At 51.3% G+C, this 17,149-nt stretch overlaps 2 protein-coding genes across 3 annotated transcripts; one reads left to right on the forward strand and one right to left on the reverse strand.

Annotated features, from left to right (window-relative positions):
- Positions 1-377: 377 nt before the first annotated feature.
- Positions 378-3,530, reverse strand: TEX101 (testis expressed 101). Of its 2 annotated transcripts, none has more exons than XM_077849654.1 (6): positions 3,374-3,530; positions 2,680-2,792; positions 2,399-2,542; positions 2,078-2,260; positions 938-1,066; positions 378-779 (listed from the first exon to the last, which is right to left on the reverse strand). In XM_077849654.1, the coding sequence occupies exons 2-6, from the start codon at positions 2,747-2,749 to the stop codon at positions 568-570; spliced, it is 738 nt and encodes a 245-aa protein (XP_077705780.1). In that variant the 5' UTR covers positions 2,750-2,792; positions 3,374-3,530; the 3' UTR covers positions 378-567. The 2 variants fall into 2 exon arrangements, with proteins under 2 accessions (XP_077705780.1, XP_077705787.1); XM_077849661.1 differs by having other exon boundaries at positions 3,358-3,468.
- Positions 3,531-9,677: 6,147 nt separating this feature from the next.
- CD177 (CD177 molecule) lies at positions 9,678-15,720 on the forward strand. Its single transcript, XM_077849675.1, has 9 exons — positions 9,678-9,834; positions 9,909-10,049; positions 10,418-10,603; positions 11,529-11,648; positions 11,853-11,969; positions 13,548-13,688; positions 14,363-14,548; positions 14,682-14,816; positions 15,075-15,720. Exons 1-9 carry the CDS (start codon positions 9,783-9,785, stop codon positions 15,230-15,232), a joined length of 1,236 nt encoding a protein of 411 aa, XP_077705801.1. The 5' UTR covers positions 9,678-9,782; the 3' UTR covers positions 15,233-15,720.
- The last annotated feature ends 1,429 nt before the right edge of the window (positions 15,721-17,149 follow it).

Below are 17,149 nucleotides of genomic sequence, written 5' to 3' on the forward strand. Positions count from 1 at the left end.
AGGACATAGGAGATGCAGTTTGTTATAACAGAACAATGTGGAGCCTGATTTTTCAAATTCCTCAATACATCCCGGGGAAATGTTAGAACCAAAGCAGCCAACTGTGGCCTGAAGGTTGGGCTCAGAGTGCTCTGGACGAGGTTTATGCTGATCTCCTGCCCAGTCAGCAAGAGAAGGTGATCAGTTAGAGTGAAAGGGAAACCAGACTCTAGGTCAAAGATTCAAAGTTCTGGTCTTGCTCTGCGCATAGCTATGTCAGTGTGAGACCCTCACTCAAGTTTTCCAGGCCTCTGCTTCCCTTTCTGTAACATGTATGGGTTGGAGACGGTGGATTTTAAGGGCCTCTTCAGGACTAAAACTCCACTTCTAGTCTTGGGTTATACACCAAACACAGTAGAAACTTTAATAAAAATTTAAGAATACATCCACAAGAATTCTCTGTTCTTCAGCTCTCCACTTTGCTCCTCAACTTGTTTATGACCAGCAGTCAGAAAGGCTCCCAGTTGGAAGAGGCATCCTGTGGTCCAGGACCAGAAGCGCCTTCACGTTCCAGGAACAATGGACAAGTCACTGTAGTAATAGCAGCAGCGCTAGCTCTAATCTCCAAATGTAAACAGGAAGCCAGGCAGCCCGGTTTTCAATCTTTCGGGGTTGAAGTACAGACCGGTATGGACAGACTTCCTCCACCCATATGGGCCCTACTGTAAAGATCCCGGACATCAGCCTGCAACCAGTTATAGAAGTGCAGCCTTTGACCTCCAAAAGTGAGTTGATGCCTCCTGTGGAACAAGAATGGATGGGGAGATACACAGCTGTTTTAGGAAATCAGAGAGGCAGAAGTCCTGCCTCATTGCTAGAACCCTGAGTGTCAGAACTTCTTGGGATCACTCAGATGCCTGATTTTCCAGCCTCTGAAACCACCAGATGTCCAGCTTACCTCCAGTGATCTGAAGTCTTCCTTGATAGCACTGAACTGTATCATTGGGACAGGGAAGAGAAGGAGCATTTGAACAGGCCCCCAGAGCCACACAGGTTGGGCAGTAGAGGTGTGCTGATGTGCTGGCAGCTGGAGGGAGGAAGAGAGGAAAAATTGGGGTATGTTCTACGTCTGGAGTTGTCTCTTCTTGCTTCTTTCTCTTCCCTAAGTCATTGCTGCTAATACTACCATCACCAAGGCCTATCACTGCCACCCCCCCATGCCTCTCTTTGCTATCAGAACCCTCCAACATGACTTCCAAACTGTGTGCTTAGATGTGGAGACAGATTAAAAGGACCCAGTTCCTGTCATCGAGATCACTGTCTAGAAGGAGATGGACATGTAGTCATTATAGTACATCTCAGGAGGCACTGTGTCCAAGGTAATGGTAAAGGAATGGAGGAGGGAGTATCTATCTGGAAGAATTTGCCAATTATCTTCACAGCGTGGACACCTGAGTTGAGGTGGAGGGTGAAGAGAGGTTAGGTGAGTGAAAATGGAAGTTGGGTGGGGTGGCACAGGAAACAGCAAGGACAAAGGCCTGGAGGTGAGAGCAGCGTGGCAGGTTTCAGGGACTGTGAGACACTGCGGTGTTGGTATTCAGTTGATAGGCACACACGGGGCTGGACTGTTTTCTTTATGGCCAGCACACATTCTGACCAGCCAGTACCATATCTGTTGTTAACTATTTCAAATACTGGCCCCAGCTAGAACCCAATAAATAGGGAAGGAAGAGAAGGAAGTGAACTGAAAAGGTAGGCAAGGCCAGATTGCTATAGGGCCTGGCCAAATCAGGGAAGCAGGAGCTGCCAGACGGACTATGCCAAACCATCCGGCTTGGAAACCTCCAATGACACTTTATTGCTTAATAAACCCAAAGCCCAACTTACACCCCAGGCTTCATTGACGTCCTAGTGCTCTGAGCAAAGTTTAGACCCCAAGATAACAATTTGGAAAAAAGTCAGGCAAAAGCTCTGAGGCTTTTCTACATATGGCCCCATTGGGCCTGAACCAAGTAAGAACACAGAGCAGGAAGCCCCACGATCTTTTCAGGGGTTCACCTCATTTTTCTCAGTCCCCATGTGTCACCTCCCAACCTACCTTGGGGCTCTTCCTCCCTCCACAGTTGCAGTAAGTTCTCCTTGCTATTGCATAAGGACTCCTCACAGTAGCTGCTGTAGGAGACTGTGATGATGCCTGGCGGTGGGGAGTGCTGGATGTATGTTATCGCCTGTGTCCCCTCCGAGATGCAGCCCTTAGTGGCCAAAATGGCTGTCTTGGCCCCTGTTTGGAGACAGGAAGGAGAGAAAGTGGATGGTGGGCCTACAGTTTTGGGGGTGTGGGGGTGGGAGGAGGAACAGCCCTGGGGAGGACATACTCACTCTCCCTCCCACCCAACCCAACTGCCCTTTCTGGCTTTACCTGATTTAATCATCAGAAGGGATTCCTGGCAGAATGACCCACTGTCACAAGTCTCAACTTTGTCGGTGGTCCAATTAAACATTCTCTTTGGGTCCTTTACTATGCTCATCGATATGCCCTTGTGACAGTAGAAATCAGGTTCGGCTGGGGAGGAAATGAGACCAAGGTAGGCACTTGCCCCCCTCTGGGGGAGCCACCCCCTGCCCCCAGTCCTTCTTCCCCAGGGGTGCATCCTCTGTGAACCATCTCCTTCCCTCCATCCCCGAGCCCCGCATCCTTACAGGCCAAGGAGGGGGCCCCGAGGAGGAGGAGGAGGAGGAAGAGCAAACTCTGCACATGACCGGTTCCCATGGCGTCTTTCAGAGCAGCTCGGCTCAGAAGAGCAGCTAAGGATCTGGGGTTTGAGAGAGAAGAGGGGGTCTGTTCGGCCTCACACAATGAAGCGGCATGGACCTTCTGGCGAGTACTGACACTGCGGGCGCAGCCTGTGCTGTGGAAGGTCAAGGCCGTGGCCTCCGCAGTCGGCCGAGGGGGCCCTGACAAGCCTGCGCCCTTGAGCACATTGGCACGGTTTACTGTGCCTCAGTTTCTACAGCAACCCTCCGACCCAAACCCCTATTCCCCGGAGACAAAGGAGTTCAACCTCGGGATCCGGGGTGCAGCCCAGTCACCCCTCCGGCCTCGGACTCAGGCGGCCGGGTTCAAGCCCACGTTCTTCCAAGCCCCGGGATTCTCAGCTCCCCAGAACTCGGGATTCTGAGATCCCAGCCCTGTTCTACCTAGAGATCCAGGGCTTTGGGTTCCAGCCGCCATTTCCCTCAGGACCCGGATTCTACACGCCCCTCCTCCCGGCCCCCTCCCCTCTCAGACCCAGGAGTCCTGCCCCCTCTTCTTTCCTCAGGATCCAGGAATCTGGGTCCCCAGTCCTCCCTTTTCTCTTTCAGGGACACAAATTCCACCTGGCGTTCAGATAACCTGACAAGAATCTCGCGGTGCTGAAGGAACGACTTCGAACGCGCCTCTGGTTCCGCTCCGAGGCGGCTTCGTCTCTCAAAGACACGGAAGGCGGGGCCAACCTTGCCCAACAGGTCACTCGAAGCCCCATTGGTTGATGTGAAAGCATCTGATGAGCTCATTGGATGAACCTGAAGGAACGCCACACCCCATTGGCCCTGGAGAAGCCCGTTCCTGGACATCTTGGGAGGTACGCATGCGCAGGGTGGCGAGGGAGCAGGGGGTGGGGGAAGGTCGCTGGTGAGTTGGCGGCGCCGGTGCGGTGCGTCCCAAACTGCCTCCGTGACCATTTTTTCTCGTTGGGCCACGGAGTTGGCCTCTCCAGCGCTCTAGGAGGTCACATCCTTGGCCAACCCCCAGTGAACTACCCTCTCTTCCCAAATGGCCTCCCGTGTTTCCAGCCTGGGCCCCGCCTCAGCACCGTCCCGGTGGCAGTAGCCACTGGGGGCAGCTTGGCCTCCCCACCTTCACTTGCGGTGGTGCCTGCCCAGCCCCCTCCATGGTCTTCTGGAAGGTTGAATAGAGAACTGCTGCCTTCAGACATATTTCCAGCGCCCTTGAATGTGTGCGTGCACAGTGACTGGGAGTTGTCGCCCACCCGCGTGGCCAGGCCACCGCCACGGATTTTACTCCGATTTCTTGTCCATGGCTGGAAATTCCATTTCATATATATATGTCAGCTTTTCAGATAGATCTATCTATATGTAACATGAAGCACAGGGGCACTTTGTGTACTCTCAGACGGTGCTGTTTCTGTGAGTGCTGTGGTGTAAATGAATTTTTTAAAAAGATTTTTATTTATTTATTTGAGAGAGCACAAGTAGGCAGAGTGGCAGGGAGAGGGAGAAGCAGGCTCTCCGCTGAGCAGGGAGCCCAGGGTGGGGCTAGATCCCAGGACCCTGAGATCATGACCTGAGCTGAAGGCAGATGCTTCATCAACTGAGCCACCCAGGCGCACCAAATATTTATTTTTAATAGAGAAAATACCATAATCAGAACTTAAACAAACAAACTAGGGACAGTTAATACAAATATTAAGAGAAGCAATTTAGCTAGATCAGGAAGAATATTATGGCCTTTTATAATCTGCCCAAATGTTCTCAAAGATGAATTAATCCAGGACAAAAGAGCTACAATTAGGTTATATTGTAGCCTCTAATTATTTTCATGTTTTAACATTTCCCACATTAAGAATAAGGGTGTGTTTCCTGGAAGGGATGAGAAATAATTAGGTGTCAGATGCCTTTAGATACTGGGACTGCAGAACAGGATGCTTTGGGATCATTAGGAGGCAGGAAAGGATGAAGCCCCTTACAAAAGGGCCATGGCCAATCCCAGCCTTGCCCCAGCAGCCAGACCTTGGCAGGGCCCACAGACTTCGCTGGAGGACTCTGATGGTAGCATGCATGGCTGATTCTGTCCCCACTGTCTGGCTGGCATATTCTGGAAGTTCTGGCAGTTCTTTGAATAACCAAGGGACTGTCTTAATTAATGCCCTTTAACAAGGAACAGGCTTACAGGATAGGCAGGTTTTAGTGCTCACCATGGTTTCAGTATTGCTTCCAGGAGTAAAGTAAGAGAAAAAGTAGTAAGAAATTCACTTTAAATACTGGGTCCATGATGCCTGACCCTCATCTCTCAGGAATCTGTGGGTCTGTATTCCCAGCCCCTTCTTCCCTCAGACCCAGGAGTCCAGGCCCCCAGCCCCTTCCTCCCTCAGGCCCAGGAGTCCAGGTCCCCAGCCCCCTCCTCCCTCTGATCCAGGGGTCTAGGCTCCCAGGCCCCTCCTCCCTCAGACTCAAGGACTGAGGTCCCAGCCTACTTGTCACCTGGACCCAGAAATCCAAGTCACTACCTCAACTCTCAGCATCCAAACATGAAGTACCCTTTGTGTACTTTGAGAATAGGTACTATTCCTAGAAGTTAAGCTATAAATGAATATTTACTTTTAATAGAGAAAGTGCTCAGTCAGAATGGTGTTAGTAAAAGCTCTTAATTTTATGTAAAAATTTATTAAAACTTTCAATTGGGGACAGTTAATATTAAGTACAATATTAATATTAATAATTATTAATATATTATTAATAAAACATTAATAACAGTTAATATAAATATGAAGAGGTAGCTCTGGTCCCAAGGACTCTGTCCCTTAGGCTCTGGGACCCTCCCTCATCCCTTCCCATCTCTGTCTCACACTTGCCCTGCCTCCAGGCCTGACACCAGAGCTGGCTTCTAGCTCCTGTAGTGCAGATCACCCGGAATTGGCTCTTGGCCTGTGGATTTGTTTTCTGGGGTGCCATAACTAAGTACCACAGCCTGGGAAGCTTACACAATAGAAGGGTATTATCATTACATTTCTGGAGGCTGGAAGCCCAAAATCAAGGTGTTGGCAGGATTGGTTCTTTCATTTTTAAAAAAAGATTTTATTTATTTATTTGAGATAGAGCGAGAGAGCACAAGCAAGGGAAGTAGCAGAGGGAGAAAGAGAAGCAGATACCCCCACTGAGCAGGGAGCCCGACTTGGGGCTGGATCCCAGGACCCTGAGATTATGACCTGAGCCGAAGGCAGACACTTAACTGACAGACCCACCCAGGTGCCCCTCTATCTCTTCTCTGTAAACAGATTACAGGGTGTCCCCACGAACCCATAGGTGCAAGCAGAGAAAGAGGCAGCAGAAGTAGACATCATGAGCATCTGAGCCACCTACTGGGGCATTCACTGGTGCCCTCTGGACCTGTGAGAGCCTGATCCTGTACACACCATACACACCTTTCCCATGGATGATGGATGCTGCTGTGCATGCCCAGTGTCATGGTTTGGTAGCTCAGATAGCACGCACTATGTGATTTGCAGTTCAGGTCACAATGCCCTTGGTGGCCTGTAGTCCAATATTCAGACTCCCCTGGGATGCAGTAATAAGCCAGGAGCTGCCTTCTAAATGGAGGGTAGTTATCTGCAGACAGAGACATACCTTTGCTCCAAAACCTTTGCTCCAAATCATAATGAGTTTCTCATTATGATTATCCTATGATTTCTTTAGGTCACAGAAACTTTCAATGGACATTGGGTCCATTGGGTTACGTGGCTTTCGTTCGACTCCTTTCCTACTCTAGGATCTACTCAAACCTGGTAGTCTTGTGGGATCTCTCAGAGATGACTAGGAGTCACAGGTTAAAATGCACTCATCCCCCCACCCCCAACAAATCTTAAGTGACCCTTTGTCTAAAGACAACCACACAAGGTGTAGCAAATTGTCTCAGAAGGGATACAGCAGTCCCCCCACCCAGTTTCAGTTCCCTGCAGTAAGCTGTGGTCTGGAACCAGATGATCCCCCTCTCTTTTTTTAGAAGGTTCTTTCTTTCTTTCTTTCTTTCTTTCTTTCTTTCTCTTTCTTTCTTTCTTTCTTCTTTCTTTCTTTCTTTCTTTCTTTCTTTCTTTCTTTCTTTCTTTCTTTCTTTCTTTCTTCTTTCTTTTGATTTTATTACTTTATTTGAGGAGAGAGAGAGAGAGAGAGACCATGAGCAGGAGGAGGAGTGGGAGAGGGAGAAGCAGACTCCCTGCAGAGTAGGAAGCCCAACGTGGAGCTCCATCCCAGGACCCTGAAATCATGACCTCAGCCAAAGGCAGACGGTTAACTGACTGAGCTACCCAGGCGCCCTGGATGATTCCTCTTCTAACATGTGGGGAAAGGTCAGGACTGGCTGAACGGTGTGTCACCAGGCCTGTGTCCTTCCCCTCTTTTCACCTCATCTTGTGGGCATTTTATCATCTCAAATCATCACACAAAGAAGAGTGAGTCCCGTACAATAAGATGTTTTGAGGGAGAGAGACCACATTCACCTAACTTTTATTGTGGTATATTGTCATAATTGTTCTATTTTGTTATTAGTCATTGTTATTAACCTCCTACTGCCCCTAATTTGGAAATTAAGCTTTATCATACATATGTATGGATAAGAAAGAAGCATAGTACATATAGAGCTTGGTACTACCACAGTTTCAGGCATCCACTGGGGGCTTTAGAATGTCTCCTCCAGGGGCACCTGGGTGGCTCGGTGGTTGAGCATCTGCCTTTGGCTCAGGTCGTGATCCTGGGGTCCTGGGATCAAGTCCTTCTCCCTCTGCCAATGCCTTTCCCTGTCTTTCTGTGTATCTCATGAATAAATAAACAAATCTTTTAAAAAAAAAAAAAAGAATGTCTCCTCTGCAGATACAGAGGGGGGCCACTGTTTTGGGACATGCCTTAGAGCTAGGCCCCTATGATTTATACCAACATGAGGGGGGTGCTTGTTTCCCACACTTTGGCATACACATGTCTTATTCCCGAATCATCAAGGAAGCTTGCTACCTCTTTTTCATCCATTTCTCAGAATGGATAATATCCATCCATTATGTTATGATGGATAACATCCATCCATCAATGATTTAGCACAGTGCAATGTGCTGTAGAAACTCAGATGAAAAAAAAAAAAAAGAAACTCAGATGATCCAGGTCCCTCTGAACTATATTTTAGGACAGGGTGGGAGTGCTTCTCTGTGGGACCTTTACTGCAGAGATTAACGTCCAGAGCCATTATCCAAAGAACCCCTGCAAGTCCTGAGTATTTGAGCCTTTGACCAGTGCCCAACTTCCCTGCATCAATGGCTCCCTGTCTTTCTGGTCTAGGAGAACAGTCACTGTCTATACCTGTGGTTGTATTGCACAGTCCTTCTGAAATGGACCCCCACCTCCCAGCTTCAAGGCCCATGAGCAGCCCACGATGTATTGATCATCATCACTCATACTTTACAGAGGAGGATGAGGCTATTGGGAGAGGCGAAGTGAATGACCCAAGGCTACATAATCACAGAGCGATGGACCAGCCTGGTAGCAAACAGAGTTTCACATACCTACAACTGTAAGCTTTTTACTAAATAGCTCCATGCCCAGCCTTGCATTTGCCCCTTGAAATATGTGGGACTCACAGGAGAGTTGCCTGAATATCCTGACTCAGGCCTGCGCTGTCAGGCCCCTGCCAGCCTCTCCACTCTCAACACCCATCACTTCCCCCTTCCTTCTCTGCAGCCGAGTCACCTGCTTTCTAATCCTTACATAAACCAGGAGTGGTCCCACCTCAGGGCTTTTGCACCTGCTCTTCGCTCTGCTTGGAATGCCTGCCCGCATAGCTTCCATAACTAGCACTTTCTTTTCATTCAGTCTTAGCTCACAGGTCACCTGTGACCTCACAGGTCACCTCCTCTGGGAGGCCTTCCCTGATCCAGTTCAGTCACTTACTTTCACATCACCTGCTCTTCATCCTGTCTTTTTTTTAAATTATTTATTCATGAGACACACACACACACACACACACACACACACACACACACACACACACAGAGGCAGAGACACAGGCAGAGGGAGAAGCAGGCTTCATGCAGGGAGCCCGACGTGGGACTCCCGATCCTGGGTTTCCAGGACCACACCCCGGGCTGCGGGCAGTGCTAAACCTCTGTACCAATGGGGCTGCCCAGGAATATCCTGTCTTTGACAGAGATTCATTTTCCACAGTCACCTCTCTCCCCAGCCTGGAACTTCAGTTCCCTGGTGGCCTGGTGGTGGTGGGGCACCTGGGTGGCTCAGCTGGTTAAGCATCTGCCTTCAATTCAGGTCATGATCTCAGGGTCCTGGGATCTAGATCTGTGTCTAGCTCCCTGCTCAGCAGAGGAGCCTGCTTCTCCCTCTGCCTCTGCTCCTGTGCTTTCTCTCTCTTGCTCATGCTTTCTCTCAAATAAATAAATAAAATCTTAAAAAAAAAAGTCTGGGGCCTGGATTGGGCTTGGAGTGGGGAGAACAGAGGAAGAGAAAGCAGGAGGGAACATCAGGGTGGGGAGAGGGAATAAAATGGCAAGCAATGCAAGAAGGAAAGAGATAAATGAGGAGCAAGAATCCATGGCAGGCAGAGGTTAGAGCAGGGAGTTGTCAGTGCCCACAGGGGCCACCACACAATGTCATCACAGGTAGTTGGGCCACATCCCCACCTGGGGCCAGAAGGTACCAGACTGGTGTGAGGCAACTGCCTTGCCATACTACCCTGAAACAGCATGGGGGTGGGCACCTGCCTAGTGGGGCTCAGGAGGAAAGGGGGCTCGAGAGCTGGACCAATGGGGCCTGGGGTCTGCGATGTTTCTAACTGCTGGGGGGGGGGGTCAGGGGGCCTGGACTCCTGGGTCCAGGGAAGGAAGGAGGACCCGATTTCTTATCCATTGAGACTCAGGCTGGGCCCAGACTTCCTCTATCAAGGCTCTCCCTCCTTCCTTTTCCTGGCAAGATATAAAAGGTCCGGGTACCCAGGAGAAAGCCCAGGAGCAAGAGTTCCAGCTGCCCTCATCATGAGCCCTGCCCTGCAGCTGGCTTTCCTGGGCGTGACCCTCATGCTGCCCCGTGAGTGAGGACCCCAACCTGGGAGGGTGTTTTCCTAGAGGATGGGCTCAGATGGATTTCTCTTCCCATCTCAGGAGTGCAGGCCCTGACCTGTCAGTCGGGGACACATAATTCTTTGAGAGATGTGTTGGAACTGCCCCTTGAGTGGACAGCTGGCCAGGAGTCATGTGAAGATGGCTGGGGTTGCCAAGACACACTGATCCTCATTGAGAATGGTAAGAAGGGCCCTGTGGGCCCCATGCTCGACTTCCACCCTTTTCCAGGAGAGACATCCCTCCCTGTCCAGTCCTACTGTACTCTGTTGTAGGGACTCAGAAGCCCCCCTGTCCCCAGCCAAGGAGCTGTCCTCTCCTCAGCAGGAACAGCCCTTGGGGCACCCAGTCACCTCTCCAGCCTCTCACCCTAGACCACCATGCAGACTTTCCCTCTAGGACCCCGGAGTCCTGATCCCCAGCCCCCTCCTCCCTCAGACCCAGGGGTCCAGGCCCCCAGCCCCTCCTCCCTCAGATGCAGGAGTCCAGGCCCTCAGCCCCTCCTCCCTTAGACTCAGGAGTCTAGGGTCTGCCTCTCTCTCTTGGTGCAGGACCCCAAGTGAATGTGGTGATCAGCAAGGGCTGCACCGCGGCGGCGGATCAGGATGTCCTCATCAGGGAGCACAGGTCAGGCCCTGGCCTCTCCATCCTCTCCTACACCCACGTGTGCCGGGAGAAAGACAACTGCAACAGCCTGTCCACCACCCTCCCACTCTGGTCCCTGCCCTCCACAACAGGTATAAGGGGAGGTTGGGAGGTGGAGGCAGAAGGGAAGAGAAGGAGCTGTCAGGGGCAGGGGTGCAGCAGGGCTGAGGAGTGGAAGTGAGCACAGAGGCAGCATCCATTTAGATCCCTCTTCCCTCCTCCCTCCCTGTCCACTCTCCCTGGGACTCCCTCCCTCAGCACCCCTTCTTCTATTGGTCACTGAGCAGCAAACCACACTCATTTCCTACACCTAGCTTAGACTGTAGCATGGCCCTAACCTGGTGCGTGCTCTTTTCTTCTTCTTCTCCTCCTCCACCTCCTCCTTTTTCTATTTAGAATTTGATTCGCTCATGTTTTGTTTAGGGTTTTGGCAATTCCTCTTCCAAAGTGAAATTAACCTGTAACTTCTTTTTCTTTAGTTTTATTTGAGTCTGGTTGACACACAATGGGACATTAGTTTCAGGCATACAACACAGTGATTGGACAGCTGTGTATGTTATGCTGCGCTCACCACAAATATAGCTCCCGTCTGTTACCACACAACATTATTACAGTACATGGACTATTCTCCTATCCTTGCTGGTATCACAAATCAGGTTTGGGGCAACGTGTTGTGTTTCCTTTACTCTTTGGAAAGATTTGTGAACACCAGGGTCTGGTGTTTCAGGGAACCTGCAGGTGAACTCACTGGTTCCTCCCAGGGCACCCCTCCCCAACCTCGCCCCGCCGGTGCCCCAGCCTAGGTGCCCGTCCAAAGTTCTCCTGTCCCTCCCATCCCCCGTTGCTCTCTCCCTTGCCACCTGTCCCCGATTCCCTGGTGTGCCTGCAAGAGAGGAGCCCAGGAGAGCGCATTTGTGGGAGACTGGGGAGGTTGCTTCTTGGGACCATCAAAACAGGGATGGGGGTAAGGGAAAGCTGGCTTCCATCTGAATCCAGAGCCTTCTCTCACTTCCCCAGGCCCGGGCTCCCTGCGATGTCCAGTCTGCTTGTCTACAGAAGACTGTGAATCTGCAACAGAGCTGGCCTGCCCAGCTGGGAGCACACACTGCTACCGTGGGGCAGTCTGGATCAGAGGAGGTGAGCCAGGACAGCAGGTCCCCCATGGGGTGCTGAAATGGTGGAAGTGGAGGGGGGGTCTGAAGACCAAGATCTGGTTCTCTGGTGAAGGACAGAAGCTGGGACCTGAGGAAGATGGGCCTGGCTTCCCAGAGCTGTGCCTCTCCCGAGGGTGAGGTGGTGCCAGCAACGTCTCCCTTACTCCCTCCCTGCCCCCGTCCACAGGGAATATCTTCCAAATTCTGAGAGTCCAAGGATGCATGTCCCAACCAGGCTGCGACCTGCTTAATGGGACTCAGGAAATTGGGTCCATCAAAGTGAGTGAGGACTGCAGGCCTAATGGTGAGTGTCAGGGGCACAAAAAGTACAGCCTGGGGCTGGAGGACCCACTAGCAATCTGAATGTTTATTTAAGCCAGATTCCAGGGCCTTTACAGTCAGTTTAAATTCTAGGAATTTTATGCTGAGAAGCTACATGAATCAACTTACCCCTAATGAGGATCCCCCTGGCTGCTGGGGGTGGGGCTGGGAAATCAGGGGGAAGCAGGTGAGGGCCAGTGGTCTTGGCCCTGGGGGAAACAGTAGAGATGGTGAGAAGCTGGCAGATCCTGGTGGTATTTTGGGGCTGAAGCCACAGGACTTCCTGATGGGTGCAACCTAAGAGGAAGGCAGTTGCCAAAAAATGATGGCAATATTTTACCAGAGCAGCTGCAAGAGAGGAGATGCCATTGACCAAGATAGGGAAGTGGGGGCAAGGTGGGGGAGGGGGAGGAGGCGTGGAGTGGGATGAGCCTTGGAGCAGACAGCAGAGCGTGGTTGTGTCATCTGTGTAGTGGGGAGATGAGGAGGCCTCCCTCTTGGGGCTGGTGGAGGTTGCGTGCTTGTGGATGCCTCCTCACCAGCCTGGGTGCTTCTGCGTCTAGGAAACCATCCCTGCTGGCCACGTGAAGGCTGAAGAGAAGATCTAGGCTCATGGTTTTCAAATTGACTCCCAAGGGCTCAATACCTTGGCCCCAGGTAGCCGAGGGTGGTCAGCACCCACCTCAAGGAGACAGAACACCTGTGTTCTGAGCTCAGCCCTGCCAATTACTTATGGTGGGACACAGGGCAAGCTCCTAAACCAGTCTCTGCCTCTATTTCCCAACTTGATGGTGGGGTGATGATGATTATGCCACCTACACTGGAGGTTGCTGTGAGGAAATGAGGTAATCCCGGTGAAGGGAGCTCCCTAGGAGGCTTACATGAGCTAGTCCGTGGAAAGCAACCAGTATAGCCAGGCACATAGTAGATGCTCAGTGCACACTAGGCATTTGAGTATTTTGGCCTGGAACATAGGGTTTCCAGTGAAAAGAAATATATGGGGTGGGGGGGCGCCTGAGTGGTACAGTGGGTTGAGCATCCGACTCTTGGTTTTAGCTTGGGTCATGATCTCAGGGTTGTGGATTGAGCCCCACGTCGGGCCCCATGCTTAGCAGCGGGGTATGCTTGTGTTTCTCTCTCCCTCTCCTTCAGCCGCTCCCGTCTTTCTCTCCCTCTCAAATAAACAAATCTTAGAAAAAAAGAAAATATGGAAATATATGGTGGCTGGCTACCCTCCTCATCCAGATGGGTAAGGGAAGTAGAGTTTGACTCAGGCGAAAGAAGAGCCATTGTACCTGTCACACCTAAAGGGAGGAGGGCTCTTCCTTAAGGATCATCGAGAAAGGCTCTCCAAGGTGTTCAGGCAAAAACAGGATAAAGAATGGGGAGGAGACCCCAACTTCCAAGGTCCCTTCTAAATCTGAGATTGGGGGACTCTGTGGCCAGGTCACCTGGAGAATGACCCAAGAACATGGCCACCTTCTCAAGTATGGGATCCAGAGGGAGAGACATGGCTGATTCCCTGGCTTACATGGACCCATACATACCAACTCCTCCCTAGCTTTTCTGACCTGTCAACGGGGGATCATGTTGCACAGCCATCAACATCTGTCTCAGACACCCATCAAGTGGACCCCAAATAACTACGAGCTTTGTAACATTGGGGAGGTGTGTCAGGAAACACTTCTGCTCATCGACGTAGGTACGTGGGCTGCTTGGGGTCCCGAGTGTCCCCATCCTGGGTCCTGTCCCCTGAATTTCCTGCCACATTCCCCTCATGCCTCACATTCTAAGCTCAGGTCTTCCTCTTTCTGGGGCTTGGTTCCCCCTTCTGGAAATGGGGTGAAATGACAGCAGTAATAGTACCTACCTTGCCAGGTGCTTGTCATAGTCTGTGCGCAGAGAGCTGAAAACACCTAGCACAGAGTAACCTCACTAATTTCATCTGAGATTTAACTGAGCATCTGCTGTGTGTCAAGCACTGTCATAGGCACCATGGACGCCTTGCGTCTGCCTTCCTCCAGCTGTACACGCCAGTGGGGAGGCAGCAAAAAATACAGACAAAACAGAGTAAGGTGCAGATGTGAAGAAAAGAGCCACTCCGAGGGGAAAGAGGTAGGGAGAACTAGATAAAGGTTGCCAGGCTTGAAAGCAGGTGTCCGGGGAAGCTGCTGGAGCAAGTGACGTTTGAGGGAGAACCGATGGATGGCAGAGCTGGGTCTGGTCCCCAGCCATCCCCCTACACTCAGTGTGCCCTAGAAATCAGGCACCTGCGCTCACCCTCCACCTGCCTGCTGAGGGTTGGGGAGTCCCTGGCTCTGCCTCAATCATAAGATCCCCCTGCCCCAGCCCAGCTTTTGCTCTCTCGCACCTCAGGACACAAATCAATCATAGTAGGAAGCAAAGGTTGCAGCAAGGGCAGGACACAGGATGCCCCAACTATCACCATACACTCGGCTCCCCCTGGAGTACTGGTGGCCTCCTATGCCCATTTCTGCTCCTCCAACAGATGCAACAGGGCCAGCAGTACCAGTGTCTTGTTGAACTCTCTCCCTCGTTCAGGTATGGAATCCCAGTGGGTTGGGTGGGACCAGGAACACTGAGTCGTGGGGAGACACAGGGACCCCAGGGATAGAGGGGGGTGGTTACAGCAAGGAGCAGAGCTATCAACCCTCACCTTCTCTCTACTTTTCAGCTGCCCCTGCCCCGGGAGATTTGCAGTGTCCCGTCTGTCTGCAGATCTTTGGATCTTGCCCAGAAAACCCAGAAAAAGTTACATGCCCCAGTGGCACCACTCACTGTTATAGTGGTTACATTACTCTCCGGGAAGGTGAGTGCTGATGGCCGGGTCCCAAGAATGCAGGGTTGGGGGCCTGGATTCACTGGATCTGAGGTGGGAGGGTTCTTGAGGCCCTGACTCAAGGGTTTGAAGGAGGGGGGGGGTGGTAGCTGGGAACTCGATTTCTGGGTCTGAGGGAGGAGGGGATTAAGCAGGGTCTCTAGATCTGAAGGTCCCTGGGGGGATACTGGATTCCTGGGTCTTCGGACTTTAAGCGTGCTGTCCTTTGAAACCTCTTTGACTCTCTAGGTGGGATATATTCTGCATTGGACATTCAGGGCTGCATGACCCAAGGTTCCAGCTCCTTGTTGAATCATGCCAGGACAATTGGGGTCTTCTCTGTGATGGAGGACTCTAAGAAGAGCCGGACCCAGTTCTCCAGACTGGGGAGGTCCCTACACAAATGATGGGGTTTGAGCTATCCCTAGCCCCTGGTGTGGGATGCCTCTCTGCTGACCCCATTTCCCTATGGCTCTTAGCTCCTTGCTGACCCCTAAACTAACCTTCCCTCTGATTTCATGAACAAACCGCCTTGGACACTGAATTTGTTTCCTTGTCCTCTCCATGAATCGCCATCCCCTGGTACATCCAGATACTTCATGGCCTGATAACAACAAGTGGAAGCATCTGGGGGCAGCTGAACTTGCCCTCTGGGTGAGGGGATAGTTAAGCAGTGGTCACAGCTGTCTGATGATAAAGATATCGTCCTTGGGGCTCCTGGGTGGCTCAGTGGTTGAGCGTCTGCCTTTGGCTCAGGTTGTGATCCTGGGGTGCTGGGACTGAGTCCTGTGTCGGGCTCCCTACAGGGAGCCTGCTTCCCCCTCTGCCTATGTCTCTGCCTCTCTCTCTGTGTTTTTCATGAATAAATAAATGAAATCTTAAAAAAAAAAAAAAAGACATCGTGCTTTCCCTGAATGCTGAGATTTCTCTGAGAGGGGAGGGCAGGACATGCAGAGATCTGGCATGGGGATAAGAGGAGCCCAGTGAGAGATTCGCCATCTCAGGACCTTCCTTCACTGTTCAGGTGCATGTCCCCATTCCACCTTGGAGGATAGCAGAGCCTCCAGGATGCTCGGGCTAAAGGTACGTGGACATCACCATGATCTGGGAGGTGGTGTCACACCATCACACCACCGATGAGACCTCTCTCTTAGTAGGGACTCCTACCCAAGGGGGACTCATCCTACCCGAGAAACTTGACATAGGGTTTGTGAGGAATAGAGAAAGAAGAGGTTTTGCACAGTTTCTCGAGGCTGATTTTCTTGGTCTTTGTAACCATTCTGGGCCCAAGAAAGGTGAGGAAAAGTCTTTACTATTATTGGAATCTGTAGGGGGAAGGGTACGTGGGGGAGGTTTTCAGAGGGCTGCCTGGTAGGTGCTCTGATTTCAGGCTGAAAAGGCCACCCAGCCTACACCGTAGGGAGGTTGCTAGGGAATTATCACCCCAGTGTTACTCAGAGTCCTCCCTCTCGTCTACTAGTTGGGGCTCCTCTTGGAACATAGCTGGAGGGCAGGCAGTTGCCCCACCGATGCAGCCCCAAAGATCTGCCACCCACAGCACAGAGCAAGGGGAGGACACCAGGTGTCCCGCCCAGTCCACCCTCTTCCTCCTCACATCCACCCCCTTCCCTTGTCCAGATGAAAACCAGAGTCCTCGGTATAGAAGATACACAATTCCCATCCATTACTTAATCACAGCAACAACATGGCATGCTAATGATAATGAGTTGGATGCCCACAGTGATGACCACTTCTTCATATGCCATGGTGAGAGGAAGATGGGGAAGAAAATAATGTAAAAACAAGGCTGCAAAGGTCCTGGATGTGTAGCCAGTGGTAACCAGAACTGGCGCCTTACCCCACCCATTCCATATCATCTTACTACCTGCCAACACCTAGTCTAAACAATTGTCATGTGACACAAATCTTCATTCTTATGAGGTGTGGGTGTTTGATGATCTTTATTGAGTGTCTGTAGTTTTGCATGGAGCAGGGCCATTGGCCATGGAAATATGAAGACGTACCCCTTACACCTCACCTGGCTTCCAAACATAGTCCTCCCTGACCCGGTGACCCAATCTCCCCCTGGCGGTCACGCTCCATCTGGTGATTAGCAGGATGCTCCTACTTTTTGCTTTCTGTTATAGCCACGTGGGGAAGCACAAAATGACTGGGCTGAAGTGGCTTCCAGTTGACTAGAATTATGATGGGTTCTTCACCCACCTAATCTCAAGGTCAAAGAGACCAGAAGTGGTTTGTTGGGTACAGTAGTGGGAGGGGCTCTCCCTTATTCTCCTGGAGTTTCATGGATTCTTGCATTCTGG

The sequence above is a fragment of the Canis aureus genome, chromosome 1 (genome assembly GCF_053574225.1).
Source record: "Canis aureus isolate CA01 chromosome 1, VMU_Caureus_v.1.0, whole genome shotgun sequence".
Lineage (NCBI taxonomy): Eukaryota > Metazoa > Chordata > Mammalia > Carnivora > Canidae > Canis > Canis aureus.

Excerpts from the sequence above, each read along its gene's own strand:
- TEX101 (XM_077849654.1), bottom strand. The coding sequence starts at position 2,749 with ATGGGAACCGGTCATGTGCAGAGTTTGCTCTTCCTCCTCCTCCTCCTC. Across the intron at positions 2,261-2,398 it reads CCTTCTGATGATTAAATCAG|GGGCCAAGACAGCCATTTTG; the intron begins GTAAAGCCAGAA and ends GTCTCCAAACAG. Across the intron at positions 780-937 it reads AAGACTTCAGATCACTGGAG|GAGGCATCAACTCACTTTTG; the intron begins GTAAGCTGGACA and ends CTTGTTCCACAG.
- CD177 (XM_077849675.1), top strand. The coding sequence starts at position 9,783 with ATGAGCCCTGCCCTGCAGCTGGCTTTCCTGGGCGTGACCCTCATGCTG. Across the intron at positions 10,050-10,417 it reads ACTGATCCTCATTGAGAATG|GACCCCAAGTGAATGTGGTG; the intron begins GTAAGAAGGGCC and ends CTCTTGGTGCAG. Across the intron at positions 14,817-15,074 it reads TTACATTACTCTCCGGGAAG|GTGGGATATATTCTGCATTG; the intron begins GTGAGTGCTGAT and ends TTGACTCTCTAG.